We start from the raw sequence: 23,398 nt of genomic DNA, 5'->3' as shown, positions 1-23,398 counted from the left end.
GAACTTTTTATAAAAGCTCTGCTTCAGACAGCTCTACTTCCAACAGCTTTACTTTCAACAACTTTACTGCCAACAGCTCCCCCAAACAAAGCCATAGCCATCAGCAAAATTATAAAATATTTGACAAATGATTATTGGTGTTGTGTAGAGAACTTGGTAAATCTAGTTTACATTTTTCATACACAGAATTTGTGAGAGTGGAGCTGCACAACAAAAATGTATAAACCTGAGTTGTATACAACTGCAAGCAAAGACATAGGCAAAGGTAACTCTGCTCCTGAGGAACAGCCATAAAAGACCAGCAAGCCTATGGCATCCGACTGTATACTCTGCTTTGCAAGGTCACCCAACGTTGTCCCCCCTCTCTGGCACCGGAGTGGATCTGCAATGAGATAGTATGAACGCATTTACCGGCAGATGAATGATAATTCTTCCTCTAGGACCTCTTGCTAGTTGGGAGAGTCCCTATCCCCAAAGAAACAAGACTTTGGCACAGCTGCTTCCATGCAAAATCACATGAGCAACCGATGGTTGCTGGTTGACAAGTTTGACAGACCAAGATTTTATCTTCCCCTTTTTCTTGTTGTAAGTTGTATTTTCTCTAAATTGGAGCGTATAAAGGAATTTGGTGGCAACCCCTTGACATGACTCGTTCGATCACTTAAATATACCAAGCCGCATATCAGCTTTGCAGTTCCCCTCGCTGTTGGGTATAAAGCAGCAACTGGCATTTATCACCAGCCACTGCCACCACACCTGATTGTGCATCAACTGCGATACAGGACACACTTCCACCTGATATAGGAGAGAATCATTAGATAAGATTTACATGCAAAGGTGAACCTTAATGATTCCTCCATCCAAGATTTTATGCTATTGTGCAGGTGGTGGCTAACTGCTGACAACATTTTTAGTAGTGTCCAAGTAACGAATTCACCATTAAAGCATTGCAATATAGTGTCAAACTGTGACTTTTCCTTGATTTAGCAATCAGCAACATTACTAATAAAAAATGAAGATATATCAATAATAGCAAAATAACAAATTGATAAGCAATAATAATATTCAGATAGGATATACAATTTCTACAACTGAGTATCATTTGGAAAAAAATTGAATTCCTTGTCTTCAAGCATTTGAATCATAAGAACAGCAAGAAAACGAACATCACAAAAAAAAAAAGAAGTTTGGCATCATCTTCCATTTCTGTAGACAAATCTTTTATCAACCATACATAACATTCGAAAAATTTGAGAAACATGATAGTTATAGAGAATTTCTAGCAGAAATGGCTGTAAGGGAAACCTTTGATACTCAAATTTGCAATTGTATATGCATAGAAACTTGGGGTCTCAACTACCAAATCAATTGTTTGTTCCACAGTCAACAAATAGAAAATCTTCTATTACAAAAGTTCTCGAGATGTCTAGTTCATGCTAGGCTAGCTCATTAGGAAACACAATAAATCCATTCTGATTGGGTTATCAAGTGCATGTTTTTAAGGACTAGTTAACTGCACTTGGTATAAACCAACTTACATTTGAAAGAGTGCATGGTGGCCACTTTTTTCCCAGTAGACAGTTCCCACTTGTACAATAGACCTTCAAATGTCCCAATAATCCCATGATCAGCTGAGGCATCTAGTGCAGAAGCCCTGCAAACAATACAAGAGACAATACTGATATGCTGAGTGCTATATGACTATTTAAGAATCTCCTAATAAGAATATTCTAATGAATGTGCAAGTAATCAGTATGATCCAATAGAAATAAGTTCAACTCAAACTCTGGCAATTTCCAAAATCTGGAAAGCAACCTACAAATAGAAGATCAAAAAATTCCAGCATGAGAATCTTGTTCAAATCCAGTTGAGATTTGCAAGTATATCCTAAGAACTTGGGAAAATCTCAACTCTTGATTAAATGTTTTTTTTTTCCTTATATTCGCTCATGTCTTAGCAATGCAGGTGCTTAGCGTACAGCTTTCTATGTAATCCTCTAATCTATATCATCTGAAGTAATTTCTATCAGCTACAGCTCTGCAAATGAGCATGCAAACTCTTGACAATAATAACCAGCATAATATGAGGGTTCCAACTGGCTGAGTTGGTGAAGTCTCTCATCTTAAAATAAGAGACCTGGGTTCGACTTGCTCTGATATTCAACAGAGCTTCCACCTGTCTTAGTTCTAAGAAAAAGAAATTATCAAAAAGGCATCTCACAGTTCCATGAAACCAGAAGGATTAAAAAGAAATTGACAGCTGGGAGGCAACGCAATCATGTTTTTTTCATTTCATAACTGCATCCAGTGTGCTACCAATATTAAATTCATATGCGTACGTTGGTAGTACCTGGGATCCAACACACTTCCCACAACTACCATATTGTTTGCCAGAAGAGCTAGCCTCCAACATCCAACCGAACTAGCGCATGGTTCCTTCACCAAACGGTGATGTTGAGCCTCCAAGTCCGAAACAGCGGAAATTAGAACCCAAACAGCTACATTTTCCCCTGATGTCAAGAGAAAAGAGTCTTCAACAGCTTCAGTGGCCCAGTTATTTGCTGTCTCTTTCATGTGCTCCTTTATCTCCAAACTGGTTGCAAGAATGCCCTTATTCTGTAAACTGAATACGCCAACTGGAAGAATCTGGAAGATCATATGGCCTGGAGCTGAAAACTTAGCTAGCAGAACCTGCCTCGAGATATCCCTGAACAAAACCGGATACTCAGTAGCGCATGTACTAAGCAAGTCGGGAACATGTCTAGAAAGTAGACCCAAAAAGAAGAATTTTTAGAAGAAATAGGTAAAAATGATAATAAAATTGGAAAGAGAGCAGATCGACATAAAAATAAGGTGACTATTTTCCAAGCATGTGCATACAAGGATTCAAGTATTTATACATAACCCTTACCTCAGGCAAATATGAATTCAAAAGTAGAGAAGCTAAACATATAGGGTAATCCAAAATAAAATCAGAAGAATGCAGAAGCAAATATAGTTAGAATCATTCTATAATCTAGTACGGGTTAGCTTTATGAGTTGTTATTCACCTTTTGCTTAGGTCAAGGGTTCCATATCAAGTCAAATCAATTTTCTGTTTCAAACCTCTACAAGAATTTCTCCTCCATTTGGATCACTTCACATGATTGCTTTCCTCCATTAGTGATTATATAGTTTCACTTAATTGTCCATCACTTAATTCTACAATGATTCAAGTACCAGATCTCTATTAAACTCTTCATGAATATTCCACCATGATTCACCACAGCACCACATTGACAATATCTCTTGTGTACCAATCACACAACACTCATAACATTTGCACCTAGTTCACCGTGCATAATTCTATTAGTAATGCCTTCATTCCACTCAGCTAAACAAAATATTGCAACTTAGTCTGGCAAGACTTAAGTAATCATTATACAGAAATTCTTACAACCTTCTTGAATGCCACTCAAAAAGATCAGCATGCAATTATATACAAGTGGAGTAACAATCTGCTATGGTTTCAAGTGCTGGTGGTGCCACCCAGCATGTACCATATGCTGGCCCAGTATTGGCACCTGACACAGGTCAGTGGAGAATCTACTAGGTCTCTTTTTTTGTTTCATAATTTAAAGAACGGTTAAATCTTTTTTCTCTGTGTGGTACATGTGCCGGCACAGATTGGAACATACCATGCCAGATACTCAACCCCTTGCAATCTGCTGAAGTGTAAGTCATCCCTAGGCTTTAATAGACTGGTTGATTAGCTTTTGGATCTTTGGACTCTATGCGAATAGAGGAGTAAGGGGCATTGGTCATCTCGCCACTAGTAAACGCTCCTGGATTAGATCTGGTAATATACATCGACAATGAACTCGTTATCAGTCCTATTAGAACTACTTAAGCAAATTTAACAAATCTTAACAGTAGACCAAATACCTTCAATTTCCTAATAATACTGAATTTAATGATGGGAAATTGAAAATAGACCAAGTACCTGGTCCTAGCTGGAATCTTAGGGATTTCAACAAAAAAAAAAAATCTTCTAAAATATTACCTTAGTCCTACATATTTTGTGATTTGGACCCCTTTTACACTCACACATACAGGCAGATTCGTACCTACTAGTTTTCGTCATATGGATGGACCATCTCTCAGTAATGGTCTCGTATTGATGGAGGACCGTCCATTAATAAGGAATTTAGGTGCACTTATGTTAGGCGCAAATATGGAAACTAGAAAAATTTATTTTTATATGGATTCTAGAATTGTATTTGGACTCTAGAATTTTATTTTATGTGGACTCTATGGTTTATGCCTAATATAGACCTATTGCTATAGTATTGAGAGGACAGTTTGCATTATTGAGAATACAGATTATCAAGTTGCTCTTCTCTCTCTCTCTATCCTTCTCTTCTCTCCCCTCTTCCTCTTCTTCTCTCTCTATCTCTTACTTCTTCTGTTCTACGTCACAGTCATTGGATACAGCTCTCTAAGACAACATTTTTATATACAAAGCCATATTCACTTACCCATCACTCTTACATGTCACAAATTCAACCATATAGGGAGAGGTGGCAGAATTGCCACAACAGAGTTCTCACAAAATATAGCCGAAATTTTTTAAATATAAAAAAGAAAATGATAAAATTAAGATTCAGGAACCATAAGAAGAAAACATTATCAATTTCAATAATCCACCAGCAAGATATGCATACATAATGAGGAATATGGTCAACTCTTTAACCGTACCGGTACTGGTAGGCGTACCGGTCGCCTACCGGACCGGTACGATTCTGGTTCGTACCAGTAGCGAACCGGAACACTCTTTCCCGCTGGAGCCGGGGAAGAAGAAAAGAACGAGAGAGCGAGCGGGGGAGGGAGGGAGGGAGGAGAGGAGAGGTCGCCCGCGGAGAGCCGCAAGGGGTTGGCGGAGCCCGGGAGGGGCGGCGGAGCCCGTAGGGGCGTGGGGAAGCCCACAGGGGTGAGGTGGAGGCCGAAGACGCGGCCACGGAAAAATATAGGATTTTTAAGTTAAGTCGGCAACTAATTTTTTAAGTGAAGTAGACAACCGATTTGCTGACTTCATTTAAAAATTTCTAAATTTTTTTCCACGGCCGCGTCCCCTGTTTTAAAAGATACAGGGGACGTGACCGTGGCCTCGGCCTCCGCCGGGCCCCCGCGGGCTCCCCTGCCCCCCCGGCCTCCACCGGCCCCTCGCGGCCCTCCGCGGGCGGTGGAGGCCTCTCCTTCCTCTCTCTCTCTCTCTCTTCTCCACTCTCTCTCTAATCTTCATCTTCCTCGGCTCCGGCTAGGTTCGGGCTGTACCAGTTTCCACGGCTCTAGAGTACTGGTTACACGTCCGACCGGTCTGATACGGCCCAAACCGGCCGGTACGGGCCGGTTCGTCAGACCATGTCTTCCACCCTTCCAAATCTTTTTGTTACATGAATCAAGAGAGGCTTTAGCTAGTTGTTCAGAGGTAAAGAAACCCATGCCTGTAAATAAAATTAAAGGATTAAGATCAAAAGGCTCGATCGCATATAAAAACTATTAAAATACATTGCATTACTCCCAAAAGAGTCGTTAGGCACTAGTAGTACTAGGGGGAGCAGAAATTAAGGCCTGTTTTAAAATATAGTTGTCACATAAAATGGCACATGTTTGCTTTAGAGGCATCCTAGCCAGTTGTGCAGTACAAATGAATTGACTGATTTGATGAAAAGGAAAGGCAAAACAGTTGAAACAGAAAGAAAAAGCAGTTACACCATCAGAAAGATCTGAACTATACATTGTCATTCACACAAAACAAAGGATTTCTTTGGTCGTGTTACTTAATAGGAGAGCAGAGTATCTGTTTTTTAGTCATAGTTCTTTGTTGCAAAACATGAACTATATAAGATTTCAAGAACAAAATTTGTACAGCAATATATCAAAGTTTCAACCATCACAAACTAAATACTTAATAGAACATAAAAGAAGGTGACAGCTGTTGAAATAGAGAAGGATCTAAAGATTGAATGTGTAGTGGAAAGGAATGTAACTTACCACAAGCCAAAGCCACCTATACCATTATGACCAACAATAAGGAAGTCGTGCTTTGGTATTCTTTTGAGCTCCAATACCTTAGGCGCTATGTGATCAAAACTCGGTAGCATGAACTCCTCCAATTTTCCACTGCAAGCCTTAGTTAATCACTATACAGTGTTGTGGCCATATATCACAGAGCAACATAAGATACAAATAGTGTATAACTAGGCAAAGTAAGATGTCATTTTATCAACAGTCAACTGCCTATACCGTCATGACAAAAGTTACCGCACTGTACAAGGGAATTGATAGTGCATATGCCCAAATGCATGTACAAGATATTGATGCATGACAGGGTCAAGATTTTCCAAGCCAAAAATTGGATACGGAGCACTCATTAAAAAGTTAATGTCGAATCAAAAATGAAAAACATTAGTAAGTTTCCTCAAAAAAGAAAAATATAAGTTTAATATAATTATGATTTAGGGGAAAAAATCTTTGATTGATGGCGAACAACTAAGACCTCCAAGAAGTTAAACATTTGTCTCGGCATATGCACATTTATAGAAAGTGAAAGACCACAAGAAGTTAAACATATCTAATACTACAGCACAGTGCTTCTTCCAACTTTGGATAGACACCATTAGGAAACTTAAAATCCAAGGAAATATAAAACTTAAAAATGATGTCATGTAGACAATTCAAGTTAACCATTCATGGGCTTCTATGATAAAACTTTAAATAAAAAAAATATTATGCATATATACATATAAAAATAAGAAATGGAAAGTTTAGTCTAGTAATTGATGAATATAAATCACCTAATGTACTGTCTTACATATATAACTATTTAGATAATCTATCCAACATGACACTAAAGGTGGTAGGTCTCAAACATCGAGACCTAGCTTTGTAAGTTTCATGGCACGACCTTCTCTTGCCCGCCATTCCTTAGCTAGGATTTTGGCACATAGTTATGGAGTGTTTATGTCCAATAGAGCTGGCCATGAAACATTATCAAACTCTTGCAACCTACATCCTGATCCATGAAGCTAACACAACATTTAGATGGGACAAAGAATGTTGAAGAACATGCATGGTAATGGTTGTAACCAAGGTACGTCGTACCATCCCAAATCAGATGGTACAGGATGTACCGTACTGAACTGTCTCCAAATCGGAATGGTTCAGCCTTCTAAAATGGTAAATCGGGCAAACCGCGAACCAGTTTAGGTTTGGATCGAGCACTTTCGCTCGTGCCCGAGCTCATGTCCATGACCACACTCACGCCCACAGCCATGTTGAGTGTGACTTGTGGGATGCGCACATGTCGTGCGCATCACGTGCGCATCCGCACTTGAGGCGTGCTTTCGCGTCTGCCGCATGGTGCTTCGGGGGTTTTTTCACGAGGCTCAATATGGAGCCTCATGTGACCTATGGGAAGGCCAAGCATCTCAAAAATTTCAAGTAGCGCCATTTTTTTTAAAAAATGAAAATCTAGCCAGATCTCACCATTTTCATCAATTTCAGCCCGAATTTTCGCTAAAATCAGGCAATGCCACTCTCCTCTCTTCATTTCTATTATCTTATTTTATTTTGACACTGAAAATTGGTCGTAATTGGAAATAATAGAGGAAAACCATATCAAATTTTCATATTTTGGTGTCATTTCATCATATATTGTAAGTCTAGAAAAGATCTACACAATGACACCAAGATCCAATTTTCATTCAATCTATAAGTTTTAAAATTAAAAATATATTTTTGGAGAAAAAAATTAAAAAATAAAATTCAAAAGTTCACTATAAAATCAAAACTATATTTAGGGACATGAGTGCCACTCTTCATGAAAATTTTGTAACGTTTTATTCATGTTTGGGCATGAACATGCGAATAGTTATATAGGCCCACATTTAAATAAAATTGAAAAATAAGTAGTTTTTTATGCATACCAATGGGCCAAGAAAATATGTGTAGCATCTGGAGTGGGATGCTACACGGATGTAAGCTCAAAATAATTTTTTGAATTATTTATATTTAATAATTATTTTTTAAATAAAAAAATAAAAATAATACAAAAAATGAAAATTAGTATTATGTATAGGTAAATCAAATGTGTTTTTTGAATTAGAAAATATATTTTTTTGCAGCACATTGAAATTTCACTATTTTCCAAAACGTAATAAAATAACGATAATGTGAGAAAATAAAGATGCAACATCCCTATTGTGGTTTTACATTTTTCTGAATTAAAGTTAAAAATGTTTGACATGTGTTCGGTTCACTTGCAAAAATGAATGCATTCAGAAGGAAAGAATTGAAGCGTGACATCAGCTGGAATCACGATGTTATGCTCTCAGGTCGGCACCATTGGACGTGTAAATGGTGCAACATCGAGATCATAGGGGACGGGATAATCAAACTGAAGCAGCATCTTGCTGGCAGTTTCTCCAATATGTCAACATGTCGGAAATGCTCCGAGGAGGTTCGACAACTGATGAAGCACTTCGCTGATTTCAAAATAACGAAGGAGAGGGCTATCCAAAAGTTGGCAAAGGTGGATCATCGAGCAGCAAAGCTACCTTCTTGCCATTCTAAGATGTCAGAGGGCTCTGTTCCAGATGATGATGCACAGATCGAGGCTACCATCTCAGCAAGCTTGGATGATCAGTGGCGACAGGAGGAGGCCAGACCAATGCGCATGGCTCACAACCCTAGGGTAGGATTCAGTTCACCGGAGAGTCCTAGTTCACTCGTGCCATACAAGATAAGGACCTTGGTGCACGATTGAGAGATCGCGAGGATATGATTGCATATAGACGATGAAGTCCTCGAGGTCGTGGTGCATACGAGGCTACTGCAGATGATATAGCATGTAGGATAAGATCCCTTGACATATCAAGCTCGGAATCCTATACGGGATCCTATAGATATAGTACCAGCTACTTTTCTTATGGATATGGTGCTTCAGACACATCATCCTCCAGCGGCTACTATCATACACAGCCTAAAGCACCTTATGGATCAGAATTTGCTGTCGACATATTCAAATGGGTCACTCAATAATCGCAATATCAAACACATGACTCCTAGAGCGGTACAGAGACTATCTAAATTACATACTTTTTGGCAGCCCCAAGAGCTTACAGGAGCGGAGGTCCATGTGGTTGGAGCATTGGGTTGAGCCCCCTGCATAGGAAGACGACCCCAACATAGACATTCGCACTAGTGAGATTTTAGATATCTGTAAGTAAGTTGTACTTTAAATACATCTAATTGATTGTATCATTGTATATTTGTATTTCGCTAATTGATTTTTAAATATTTCATGTTGCTTCTCCTAGCGTGCAAAGCCAGAATCGCTGGCTTTTTTCTTTATATTTTGGTTTCGGCATGATGCTCTAATTTCTAAAGATCGTCATTGTTTTGGTTTTATACTACTGTGAACTTTTTCTCACCAGTTAACTACCTACTTGAAGATCTATAGTCACCTTTGGATTGAAATCTAGACTCCACTTATGCAAAAGGTATAACTGGATGTAGCAAATCCAATGACACAGATTTGCCAGACTTTTACCCCCCCCCCCCCCCCCACCCCCACCCCAAGGCATCATTATTTCGGAGCAATGCCACGTTAACGCAGAAAAATCACTCCAAAATGTCAAAAAGCATCATTTAAGGTGTATTGGTTAATAAAAACATCAAAAAAGATCAAGAAACATTAAATTAGGCTTAAGATCATTCAAAAAACAAAAATAATTAATTACTTTTCATTAAATCTTTAAAAAAAATTAAAAAAAAAGGATGTGCCAATTAGGACCCAACATGCCACACCGTATCGTGTATTAGTACAGTACCAAACAGGTACCATGCCGAACCAGTCGTTGTTATGGGGCACAATACCAGTTCAGCTTACCTTGGTTGTAACCATCCTACTTAATTGATTTGTAAACTTTAATTTTATGAGAGGGTGCATTTTGCAGAAAACCTATAAGCAATAACGCACATAATATATGTTTAATGATGATTGTGAAACGCTCTTGTTGTTAGTGAAAGGATCATTTAGGGCAACATTGGTTTGTCACAGATAGCCAAATGTGAAAGGAAGTCAAATCACAAAAGTGGCGTCCGCTTGTTTAATTTGATGAAAGGGGTCAATGAAGTGTCCAATTTATGCCCCAACTTTCCAGGGGAAAAGTTTCAAAAGCGACTTCAGCTGGGGGCAGTCAAACACACTTTGAACAACTTACGGCCTTCGCTTTCAACCACAAACAATGAACCAAACACTCCCAAATGAAAAGAAAACATCCCCCCAACCCCAGAAGAAAGAACAAAGAAAAATCAGAACATGTAATTAGCTTGAGTATCTTGTTGGCTTTTCATAAATGCCATCCCCTGCCAAACCCAACCCAAGAAAAAATGAATCAGAAGGTGTAAATAGCTCAAGCAGGAAGGAATAAAACACCTAGAGACAACAACAGTCCACGCCAAGTGGTAAGGAAATTAAGATGTAAATTATATCAAGCTATACTGTTTGATGATGATATTCCATTTGACTAGAATGGCAGAACTTTCCATTACCAACATAATGATCAGATACATTAAATTAATTATCCAAGCTTATCGATTTGATCCTAACTGAATGGTTAGGACACTAAGTCTGACAATGCAATCATGGTACAAATAAATTCCATAGTAGCTAGTAAATTTCTGAAAGTTCAGAAGCTCTCCTAGCTATCAATTTCGAGAAACCATCGCTAACAAACAAACAGGCATCAAGAGAATGCAAAACCAGAACCATTCACTATTAATCAAACTTACCTCCATGTGGAGTTCATTATCCAAACATGCAGTCTCCCGCTCTCCTCAACAGCTATAAGGTAATTTGGCTCACATACTAATAAGCAGGAAAGTCTCTCAACTGTTGTTAATTTAATCACTGGAGAAACATAACCAAATTTTACTTGTACAACTTTCACAGCATTTTCCTCAGAACAACCCAATCTGCACATCGAGCACAAACAACTGACGTTTTGTTCCCTGTCATTGTTCATTAATTAGTGTCCACAATATCTATCATGATTTTGAAGCCAAAAGATATAAATATACAAAGTATCAGGAAGATTCTATTCAACCTGCAATGAGGTGCTCTGATACTGTTAAGAAAAACAAGGGATTGCCCATCAGGAGTGAACTGCAACCCTGATCTTTCATATGGTATCTACAAGAAGGTAACACAAATTAAAGTTCCATACAATAACTAAATGGCCAAATTAATTCGTCAACAGACAAATTATGCTACTGGAACAACTTACTTTTCCATTAGAGGGTCCTTTAAAGAGAGGAAACACAAGTGATGTGTAACCAATAAAAGAAGGGCAACTTTCACTTTGCTCCTGACGAGGAACAGTATATATGAAAAGATATCTATCATTGCCCTCCAAAAGGCCACACAACACACAAATCTGTAAAAAATCCTCCTTTGATATTAAGAATATAGACAAGACAGGGTTTGGATGTAAATAGCAGCCTACAAGCTCCATTGAGTCTCTGAACTCCTTTTTTGACTTTGCATCAAACTTATTTCTCTGGTACAGATGGTCATGTAAAAGAACTTGACAATCAGCACTAACGGTTAATTCTGTAGGTGGGCTCTTATTCGAAGAAGAAAGAGCTCCCAGCACATCATTTCTGCTCTGTTCAAGCACATTCTGGACCTGTGGTATGCAGAACTCCTTGGATGAATGAAGCTTACTGATAGAATCTGCATGATTCTTGGTAGAACATGAAAGGGAAGGATCACTGAAGTTGGAGAATTTTTTATATCCAGTGACATTCCTCACCCCATCTTGAATTTGAGAAAAAACAGGACAAGCAGTAGATAAGGTGGCAGCAGATGTGCTGGTATTCTCCATTTTGTTTGTAATATGTACATGTTCATCGATGTCAATCTCATTAGCAAATAATATATCTGTATTTGGAATATTTTTTGTAGGCCTGGAATGACCGTCTTCTACTGTCCCAAATGTCTTAGGAGCAAAACATGCCTCAAGGGCATTGCTATCACAATTTCTGCAAATTATACTTTCTGAAAGAGGAATATCGTATTTTCTAGTCGAATGAGGTGAGTGTAAAAGCTTTCCTGCCTTGCCACAGTCATGTGGGAGTCCGTTAGTTGGAAGTACTGCATCTGGTATACAAATTGAAGAATCACCCTTGCCAGAAATTACTGTCTGTCCATGCAGCCAGCCTACTTGTTTTCTAATATTAACATCTCTGGACTCTACAGTAGAACATACTCCAAAGATGACCAGGTCATGCTGACTTGAATTTTTGAGGCCTTTCTCTAAGGGCTCTACAATCTCATGAATTCCCTTTTCTCCAAAATTGTTAAAATCAGGAGTTGAAGCAGGAGGATCTTGCTCAAAATGGTTAGCTTCACCATTTCCTAAAGAAATATGTTGTGGCATACATTCAGAAATCAAAATTTCTTTTTCAGCTTTAACCATAGATTCACTAATAAAGTGCTGAGAATTATCATGCTTAACAAAAGCAGGATCCAAGGACATCATGTCATCAGTACAGTTCACATTTAAGCAAGGGCCAGGACTAGATTTTTTTTCTCCCCCATTCATGCATTCATCATTAAATTCTTCTTCCAAAAAGGCCACAAGAGAATCAGATAATAGATTCTCACCCTTCTCAAGTTCATTTATCAGCATAGCTCCTCCATCACATTCATTAGTTCTAATAAGACAATCAGAAGGCTCTCTAACCCCTCCTGCATCATTTAAAAGTGACTCAGAAGCATCAATATTTTGTTTAATTTCAACAGCAGGTGCATCATCTGCGTCATCAAACCCAGTAGGTGAAGGTCTCTTAATAGTAGTATCATGCCCATATTGATCATCCTCAAAGCTATCTGGAATAATGGATTTGATATCTTTCGATCTTCCACTGTTAGTTAATAGTTCATTGGTCGTGCAACCAGTAACAAGGTGCTCCGTTTTGGTCATTTTCTCTTGGAAATTGACATTTAGTAATGTGTAAAGGTCATTCTTTCTTTCATGAATGTTCTCTGATTCCTGGAGAAGCATTCCAGCTCCTAGATTGTCTGCATATATGTGGACCAAATATTTACAAAGTAACATAGGATTTATATCAAGATCAAAAGCACACAACCAACAAGATAATTGTCTACATATACTGAACAAAGTAAACCATATACGCAAGGACTGGGTCGATTCGGGCAATATCGAACCGACTCGGTGCGAAACCGGGTCGGTTCGCCTATTACTTTTGGTTCTGGCCCCTTACCAGCTAAAACCCATATAGAACCGGCCGGAACCGGCCGATAAATGGCCGAACCAGTTGGATTCGGTTGGTTCGGTGCAAACTTGTTGTGAACCGGCGTGCGTTCCTTATGGGATGAACGTACAAGACTACAATACCGCTTGGTTAAAGAGGTGGACTGATGTGTCTCCTAATTATATTGATGATCCGGATATCTAAGTGAGGCATCATCACTTGACCTGATTTTAGATATTGGTATGTATGTTGGACTTTAAATGTATGTAACTGATTGTATTATTTTTTAATTTTTACGTCACTACTTGATTTGAAAATATTTTATACTGTTCATTTTATGATTTGAATCATTTTAAAGCAATGAGATGCATCACCTAGGTTAAACTGGGATCATAGAAACATCAAAAAACATAAAAATACATTAGATTTACATTTATAGAAAAAGTTCGAAAAGAATGATAACCAATTAATTTTTTAAAAAAACTCTAAAAAAATATGGGCGTGCCGGTTTATACGCCCTACCCGTACTTGGCGCCGACCGGTACGGGCTCCGGTACCAGTTCAGCAGACCTTGCATATACGTGTGTAATGACATTTAGCTTTACCAGGACAGATGATTACCTTGAAATACATTAGCAGTCAGGCAATCACCAATCTTTTGTTCTGCAGAATTTGCCCTGGACAAAATGGAAGAAGGATCAATCTTGGCTTCCTGATTCTGATGTCTTGACCTCCGTTTCACATAAGTCTTCTTAAGTAGGGGAACAGCTTGTGGAAGCAAAAACACCATCATGGATCTTGCCAATTCTTGCCTGGATAAATCTAAATCATTTTTTTCTGAACCTGGACCTGAAGATCCAGAAGATGAGCCAACCTCTGGAAGTGAATCCTTTATCATTCCTTTTGAAAGAGCATCATCTGGCGAGCTTTTCACATAGTGCCATACCTCTTCTTGCATGGGATGCACACATTTTGAAGAGCTGTGCTTACTTATGTGTGGCATAGTTCTAGATATTACCTCCAAGTCATAAGATGTGGAGGTTCTCAACATTAGCTTGGTTGCAGCAGGCTCACTCTTCATGCTGCAGGGACTTCCCTTGCAACACGCTGAAGTAAAACCAGCAATATCGCCTACAAAAATACTTCCTTTTCAGCACTTTATAAAGGGAAGAAATTGCAAATAACTAATGCCAGTGTAGCCTAGTGCACGAGGCTCCTGCCATTGCTGGGGCTAGGGAGGGAAAGATGTACACAACCTTACCCCACACCTGGAGAAACTGTTTCCATGTTTCAAACTCGTGACCTTCTAGTCACAATGAAGGAACCCCACCATAATATATGAATAACTAATGCTGGAATATAAAAAATGATGCATCAGAGAATGGACAACGTCCAGTAACATATGAAGAAAATTTAAATCTTACCTTTTGCAGCATCACATGTATCAGGAACACAGATACTTGCAGACATTTTCAGAACTGGAATTTCTCCATCATTATCTTTTGAATACCCTTGTTCCAAGTGGATGTCTACTGACCTATCTTTTGAGTCCCCTTGTTCCAATTGGGCATCCCCTGACCTATCAAGCTGAAAGAATTTTCCATTATCAAGTTTAAAGAATTATAAGGTACATTGTTGTGCATACACCAGATGATGATGCTTCAGCCTCCACAAGTAACCGGCGCTCTAAATTACAAGGCCAGATCAAAGTGGCATTAATGGGTATAATTAAAAAATGAAAAGATCATAGCTAAGTGAAGGACAACTAAGACAACACAGAAAATATATGCAAATATAAATACCGGTGATATAAGCTAATTGAATCATCTTGTCTCCTAGTAGAAAACATGTATGTGCTGTCTCAATGTGTATTCTAATGTAGACATAAGTTATAATTATCATCTTTCAGCTTTTAACAGAAACTTGTATGTGCTGTCTCAAAGCAAAAGATGTTAGAAACAAAAAAGAAATGATAAAGCGAGCATAAACAAACCATAACCAATTTATTCTAATGTAGGAAGGAAAGACTGGGTATAGAAGTTAAAAGGTTGATATATTCTACAGCAATTCAGCTACATGAAATTGATGAAGCTTTAATTGATAATTACAAGTACAACAGCACTTTGATCCACCAATTCAAAAAAAGAGGGGGGGCTTGTTACTATTTCATGTTTACATTCACGAATCAAATAATAACCTGGCTAATGTTTTAGTTAGCCTTAAATTTTCAGCATGTCGAAGTGTATTAATCTGCATGCATATGTGCATTTTTTCCACATGTTATATATGAATATTGCATGCATGTTTAGAAAATAGGCCTGCTTATAGGGTATGACACTGCATGTCGGGGATCCACATTGTATCCACCTAACTCTATTGATTGGTGATCAGTATGAGGCGCTAGCAAATAATCAATTAGACAAGCTTCAGGATCCTCCTAATAATGAAAATGCATGCTAGAAGATGAAAGGAGATCCAAGTTTATGCAGTTGTCTTATGAGCAGAAAACAAGTGATGTAAAGTCCTGAATCACAGGATAAAAATATCAATAGTGATGAATTACCCCAATTTATATAAATCTATAAAAAATAGAGATAAAAGCCACTGTAGATTGGAAAATCCTGGTACCATAAATCGATTATTCATGTTACATGTAAGTAGTTGTAACTAAAATCAGCAGATCCATTAGAGTTCACTTCCAACAGTCAGGGTGGTTGGGAGGGATAAGAGGAGGGCCAGCGAACCATATCCTGATCAGCAATATCAATCACTATATACATGTCAATTTATTATTCTTTACATCTCAGTTTGTTTAACGTTTTCTCAAAAAAGCTCATTCAATAGTGATGAATTACCCCAATTTATATAAATCTATAAAAAATAGAGATAAAAGCCACTGTAGATTGGAAAATCCTGGTACCATAAATCGATTATTCATGTTACATTTAAGTAGTTGTAACTAAAATCAGCAGATCCATTAGAGTTCACTTCCAACAGTCAGGGTGGTTGGGAGGGATAAGAGGAGGGCCAGCGAACCATATCCTGATCAGCAATATCAATCACTATATACATGTCAATTTATTATTCTTTACATCTCAGTTTGTTTAACATTTTCTCAAAAAAGCTCATTTTAATTCCGTAAACTCCATAAAAAGATAATGATACTTTCTTGGCAACTTAAAACTAACTGGTATAAGAGCGACAACTAAGAGATGCATGCACAAATAATAATAATAATCATGGTAGTAAGATTTGAGAAAGAAAATGAAAAGAATCATTGTTCAGAATTTCAGATGATGGATAAACATTATATTGAAAGCAATAATAATACAATTTGGTAGTGAATACCAGCGTATTTTCTGCATTAGAAGGCGGACTGTCTGGACATGTGAATCTGGAATCTACACAATCTTCTAGCTTGCTTTCCTCGCAGGAAATAACATGCTTCTCAACAACGCAATCAGAGTTCCCCACTTCTGCCGGTTGCTCACCTTCACCCAGAAAGGGACTACAGTCTCCCTCAACTACAGGAGTCTCTTGTAGTAATGAATTTCCTAGATCCTCATGTTCTGAACAGTTATTCACTGAAGTAGCAAATCCAGTATTTCTACCATTACCTTCACCCTCAGTATCATCTGGCTCAAGCGTTACATCATTCAGAGCACCAGTACTACCTTTTGGTGTGTAAGTAAAATGATTTGGAGTATCATGAATTGTGGGACATTTAGACTTAGACAAGGAGAAATGTTCTTCCTGACAATGTTTTGTGCCGTTAATTGTAGCACGAGAACAAAAACCACGTAGTTGTTTAGAAGTACCACCTCCTGTATCACAACAGATTCTTTTAGCTCTTGCTTCCTTTTGAAGGCTTTTAGTAGAATTTTTGCTCTTTGTACTTCTTTTTCTTGTGCTCTGCTGCTTTTCCAAGTATAAAAGTAAATCTGGATATGTATGAGCATCTTGAATTTGAATTTCATGGTCTAACTTTGAAGCTCTGTTGTTAGAATATGGGGACAAGAAGTTGTGTTCTGCCGCTCCACTGACATTTGCAACAAGCTCACGAAGAAGTCGCTGTACAAATGGATTTCTGAACCCAAAAAGCTGCATATCATCATAAAGGCAAAAAAGCTACAATAAGTAAGCTAATATCCACAGTAAGATTCGCCGTCTCGATATCGGACCCCGTACTGGTGCCACACTAGCACAGGGTCGGTACGGTATGGTACGAAGGTACGCCATCCATACCGAGTATCGGTAAGCCACCAGTACTGAATACTGGTACCGAATAGATATAGTACGGTACATCTCATACTGCCCGGTTTAGGCCGGTACAGCGTACCTTGATCCACAATATGAATCGGGTTTCCTACATCACTGCTGCATGGCATATGGCAACTAGACATAATCATTGGTAAACTGACTAAAGTAACTGTTATACTCTAATTCACCTATTTGGTTGCAGCATAAAGTGCATGTGAAGCAATGTAAATATGAAAAGCTAAAAGACAACATAAGTTTATTGACAAATATATTAACATAAGGATAACTCTATTGGAAGACGAAGTACATTAAGCAATAAAAGAAACCCATAAAGTTAACATCAAACTCCTCATGAATCTACATAACAAGCTATAAATTTTGCAGAAGCATCGTAAAAGCTTTTTTTGCTAATAAAGCACATATGACTAACTGAGATATTTGTATCAAAAATATAAAGCATGATCAGCATTGTGCAGGCCTTCTCTCTTTCAGACTACCTAACTATTCAAGCAAACTCAGTTATGTGTAGTTCAAGCCTTCAAGGAGTGTGCGCATAAAATAGTATGAGTTCTTTCATGACATGTGATTATGTCCACTGGTCAAGAATGAAATAAGCCTTAAACTTCATAACTTAGAGCCACAGTAAGTACAAATTACCATTATTTTACATTTTTTGGATAAGGAGAGAATCATAACACAAGAATTTCCTTCACTTGTAAAGGCGTCATAAACAGTTGCCCAATTCCCTCAATACTTTCTGAACCTGGGCAAAACAGTCCATATAATGGTAGACATTCTCCTGGATTATCAACAATTATTAAGAACACTAACATGGGATAGGACTCAAGTGGTCATGTTAAAATTCACTGGTTCTTTATGTATCGGATTTTCAGAAACTGCTTGGCTGGCTGATAAGAAACAAACACAAGCCACCAAAGAGAAATTCCTGAAGAGGGAAATGAATAATTCAGCATGAATGACCTCATTCTCAGAAAGCCAAACAACTACTACACTATAAAGACATCATACAGATAGTCATACGCCACAATCCATGGTAGTCCATGGTTTGGTTGGGTAGAATTAAATAATTTATGAATGGGCAAGTCATGCATGATGGCTTGTGTTTCTAAGGCCATGAGACTCATCTTAAAAAATATAATTGTATAGATACTTGCCTCAACCCCATCTATCTTCGAAGAAAACCTCTTCCCGTGCCAATTTTTGACTCTAGGACTACATTTTTTCTGAAACTGCTCCCATGCAATATCAGGAGTCTGCCCAGTAGAACAATCTCCATCAGTGGAAGTGACCTGCAGATTGCAGAATATACCAAACTTATAAGTGATTTGTAATTATGTCAATTGAATGTACATCCATGCCTGACAACTGTCAGATATTCGAAAGACATAGAGGGTATCTATATTGTTTGAAAACTAATGAAAACTGTAGAAAACACACCACAAAAAGAGGCCCTTTGGGACCTTCATGAATTTCCATCCTGCATATGTTCCCGCCATGAGTTCGAACAGCATGATAGCCAACTGGATAAGGGTAGCGGTCTTTGCCCTACCAAAAGAAAAGATAATCACAACTAGCATAAGTACCACAATGCCAAACTATATAAACAACTAAAAGCAGCCAGCAATCAATTAGGAAGTCTGATTCAGTTGATTAAATAATTGGTTAAACAACTCAAAAGAAAAGCAGTGCAGTTCAACCCACTAAATAAGTGAGTCAGGTCTAACTAACAACCATTGCATGACTCACAGAGGATAGGATGAGTACATCATTGATCTTCCAAAAAGAATGCACATATAATTCTGCACAAGGATCGTTGATACAGTTGGACTCAGGACCGGTCAGATACAATCCAGTCCAGCTAAATCTATGACCAGCAACCATCCATGCTCTCTGTCAATGCACATGTACTAACATCACTTTATGCTTTGACTTCAAGACATTTCAAGCCCCAAACCTTATGGGTAACTCACCCATAATGACCATACTACAGCAATCAATCCTGTATCACCAAATAAATATCATATTCGTACTCCTTAATACTGTGAATAGCATCCTCAAAATTGCTTAACATTGTTACCTGAACAAAGACAGTGGCCTTAGTGATCTGATACCAATATTTTGTTAAACACCATAATATGCAGACACAAATAAGTATAATCAGAAGACCACAGCGATCAATACTCAAGCATCTATATAAATAAATAAATAATGACGAAAACAGGAACACGATTTGAAGAAGAACCTGCACCTACTACTTAATACCATTCGTCTTAAAAAGAAGAAGGGGGGAAACACCCAGATATGTGCAGATTAGCAGCAAGCAGCTTCTCAAATGGTTAAAAAACGAAACGAAAAAAGAATTTCCAAGATAGCGCCAACAAACAACAAGCCTTAACGTTTACACGGATAGGATCGAGTTCCTCATATTTTACCGATCCTCTGACGTGAATCTAAAGATCCTCTCACCTTCAAGCAATTCAAAATCAATGAAACTATTTTCCCTCAATCTCCTACTAAAATCAGTGCTACGCGCCGCCATTTCGGCATCAAACCTTTCCCATATTAAAAACCAAGAATTTCCCCCCAATCAATCATCCGAAACTTCTCATACTTAGTCGCAAGACCTTCAAAAGCAATCACAAACCAAAACCTCGACATCTTGACAATGCCTAGGGTTTATGAATCGAAATGACAGACCATGACAAGTCGAGTACGCAAGTAATCCCAGCAGTCACGTAAGAACGATAACAAACGAAGAGACAGAGAGAGAGAGAGGGAGGGGGAGAGCGTTCAAACCCTAGAGCAGCTCCAGTATTTCTTGTCCCAGGGGCCGCGATATAGGGATCCAATGGAGGTGATCTCGAGGTCGTCCGGCCTATCGCCGCAAGGATTCTCCATCGAAGAAGAACAAAACGAGGAAAAAAGGCCAATAAAAGATCAACAAGGGAGGGAAACACGAAAAATGGTCGCTACCATGTATGGATTGTTTGGAGGGAAGGATGAGGAAGAGCCTTTTCCAGAACGAGATTCTTTTTATATTTTTTTTTTCAATTGCCCGCCAGCCAAAAATAATTACGCCGTTGCCGGGGATCGAACCCGGGTCACCCGCGTGACAGGCGGGAATACTCACCACCATACTACAACGACCGGATCGTTGCATAGCCTGCCTCTGAATATCTATCTTTAGATTAAATCAATTGAATCAGATTTCAACCTGGTGCATCGTTTAGAACTAATATCGAGACAAGCTACAAAATGACCCAACCTGATCGGGCTCATCATAATAAAGCTTGAACCTATTGCACGTATGACATGTATTTTATATACAACAATACATATGTAGGAAATACATTACAACATAAAAATATATATTAATGGCTTAGTAAATTAATTATATTTTATCAAATATGACTCATTTGTTTCTATTTTTTTAATTATTAATCATTAATTATTTCTTTAAATTTGATTATTTGAAACAACTAAATGTTGGTTCAAGCTAAAACCAAGCTTGATACAATTTGGAGTTAATTTCAACTCAATTAAAGGTTATCAAACTATTCAATTAGATTTATTTTCTAGCTCTTTTCCAAATTGAGACTAAATTAACTTTAATTAATTAATAAACAAATCAAGCTTCATATAAAACTTCATACTTATAAATAGTTTAATTTTGATCAAGCCCCCAGCATTAATAACTACTATGGGTGCAAATGGGTTGGGTCAAATTGGGTCATGAGTGACCCTGACCCAACATGATTTATTGTTCGGGTCCTAATCTTGGACCCAAACCCAATTCAATAGAAGATTGGGTCAAGTTCACGGATGCAAGTTTTGACCCAATGGGTCATTCGGGTTAAGTTAAATCCATATATAGCCCGATCCCAACCTAAAAAATTCAGGTCCAAGTCGGATCTAGGTCGGATTTGGTTCAGGTATGGATAAGAATATAAGTCAATACTCTAATGACTTTACTTACACCACAAATATTTGTTTTACTGAAATCAGTAGCTTAGTCCTTATATTTCCTTCATAGGTTGTTCCTAGCTTTAGGCACCTCTTTTCTCTTCTGAGATTGAATCACAGTCATTGCTCAATCTTAACTCTTCTCAATGCTTTAGCACCCTTTCTCTTCTCTATTATTTCAGCATAAGATGCGATGATCATCCACGGCCAGGTCCCTCCATCCCTTCTACGAGTGAGTTATCATTCTTTTGTGATACGACCTTATATGTTTAGTATTTCCATTTTTGTGGTGTCTTGGATGGTTTCCAAACCTATGACTAGGAGACTATAGTTTCTCCTTCATAGGCATTGTAAAAAATTACATGAAAAGAATCTAATCTGGTTAGTGCTCAGAATTATTAGTTGCCGACATAAGAACATGGAGGCATCGATGATGTCATAGGGTTATTAGTTGTATTAAAAGGAAAAATTGCTTCAACAATATGAGATGGAAAAACCTCATGGACAGGCTACAAAAAACTAGAGAGTTTACTGTAATTTTAAGAACATTTTTTTTAAAATAATGGAATAGAGAGAAAATGCTATGATCTATGCCATTCAGAGGTGGTGTGGAGATGTCAACTAACTGGGTTTACGATTCTAACAAATCTAATTGTCAATTTGTGTAGATTTTCTGATCAGAGTAAGCAAATTCCAACCTGGTTCAATTTAAATAAGCAGGGTAGCATCGTGACGCTGGTACCTCCTAAAGTTGCACTCCTTTTAGGAAAAATAGGCTCTTATTGATAAAATGTATTCTCAGCTACAGTTTGTCACCATTTTTTTCGCCTAAATTTTAGCTCATAGCAATAGAAATCAACACATGCTTGATTGATAATGATTTTAAGAGCGTAGTAGCATGCATCAATGCATTCTATGTTGCAGGTAACCAGCTGGGTGACTGAGCTCGCACCCCTATGGCCCGCGGGCCCAAATGGTCTAGCGTGTTCGGGTCGTAGAGTTGGAAATCTAAAATTGCCCAAATTTCAAATGGATCAGGTCGGGTCCGAATTCAGAAAATCCAAACCTGACCCTGAAAATAAAACGGGTTCAATTTTAAAATCCAACTCGGCCCATGGGTCCTTTAAAATAGCTTGGATCAGGTCTAATCGGGTTGAGTCATGGGCCAATCCGATCTATTTGCAGCCTTACTAACTACCTAGGTACAAAAAAACTAGGTAGTTGCATTATTTAAGACTTGAACCCTTGGCCTCTAATTGCAAGGTAGAGGGGCATAACCACTTAAACAACTGCTAAGCTAATTGCCTTTTTTTTCTCCAACATATGCTCTTTTGTTAACATTATTGACCTCTTCATTAGCCCAGACATCTGCTCCATGTTTTTCACCATCTCCATCCACACCCCTCTTCCATGTCCTGGCTACCCTGTCCACTTCCTCTTCTCTATTCCCTCTGCCTAGTTCGGCCTTTCCCAAGCTGCGAGAATGCCACTTGTGTCCCCTGCTTGCTCCCACTTCCACTGCTTGATCTTCGACCCCACTTCTAGTTGGGATCCTTCTTCATAAACCCCACCTCCACTACGTCACTGCCACGGCCACACTTTTCCCCAAAGCCTCCCACCTTGTCTAGGTGACCTTGATTTTTGTCACTCTGCAAAGAAACAACATTGCAAAATCAATCTTCTAGTACCTTATTTTTGCAAAAATTATTTAAAATTTTTACTTGGTGATATCACTTCTTGCCACTTGGGTAAAGACTCAGGTTTCAGTTGGTGTTGATTCTTGAGAGATAGGATGGGTATATGGTAAAAGATAAAAATTAACCCCTACCAGT

The 23,398-nt window shown here is 38.3% G+C and overlaps 1 protein-coding gene and 1 non-coding gene across 4 annotated transcripts; both read right to left on the bottom strand.

Moving 5' to 3' along the window:
- Window positions 1-98: 98 nt before the first annotated feature.
- On the bottom strand, window positions 99-20,662 carry LOC103722881. 3 transcript variants are annotated; one of them, XM_017846613.3, is made up of 13 exons: window positions 20,400-20,647; window positions 19,041-19,148; window positions 18,758-18,892; window positions 16,671-17,423; window positions 14,747-14,909; window positions 13,944-14,453; window positions 11,330-13,128; window positions 11,150-11,235; window positions 10,836-11,054; window positions 6,033-6,161; window positions 2,350-2,706; window positions 1,539-1,654; window positions 99-795 (listed from the first exon to the last, which is right to left on the bottom strand). In XM_017846613.3, exons 1-13 carry the CDS (start codon window positions 20,499-20,501, stop codon window positions 683-685), a joined length of 4,590 nt encoding a protein of 1,529 aa, XP_017702102.2. In that variant the 5' UTR covers window positions 20,502-20,647; the 3' UTR covers window positions 99-682. The 3 variants fall into 3 exon arrangements, with proteins under 3 accessions (XP_017702102.2, XP_038982046.1, XP_026655686.2); XM_039126118.1 differs by having other exon boundaries at window positions 16,671-17,409; window positions 20,400-20,499; XM_026799885.2 differs by lacking the exons at window positions 99-795; window positions 1,539-1,654 and having other exon boundaries at window positions 2,457-2,760; window positions 20,400-20,662.
- A 16-nt stretch (window positions 20,663-20,678) lies between these two features.
- Window positions 20,679-20,750, bottom strand: TRNAD-GUC. Its single transcript has one exon. It is a non-coding gene; the product is annotated as a tRNA-Asp (tRNA).
- Between the last annotated feature and the right edge of the window lie 2,648 nt (window positions 20,751-23,398).

Source organism: Phoenix dactylifera, chromosome 4, assembly GCF_009389715.1.
Source record: "Phoenix dactylifera cultivar Barhee BC4 chromosome 4, palm_55x_up_171113_PBpolish2nd_filt_p, whole genome shotgun sequence".
NCBI lineage: Eukaryota > Viridiplantae > Streptophyta > Magnoliopsida > Arecales > Arecaceae > Phoenix > Phoenix dactylifera.
This window is presented reverse-complemented; position numbering and strand designations above follow the sequence as displayed.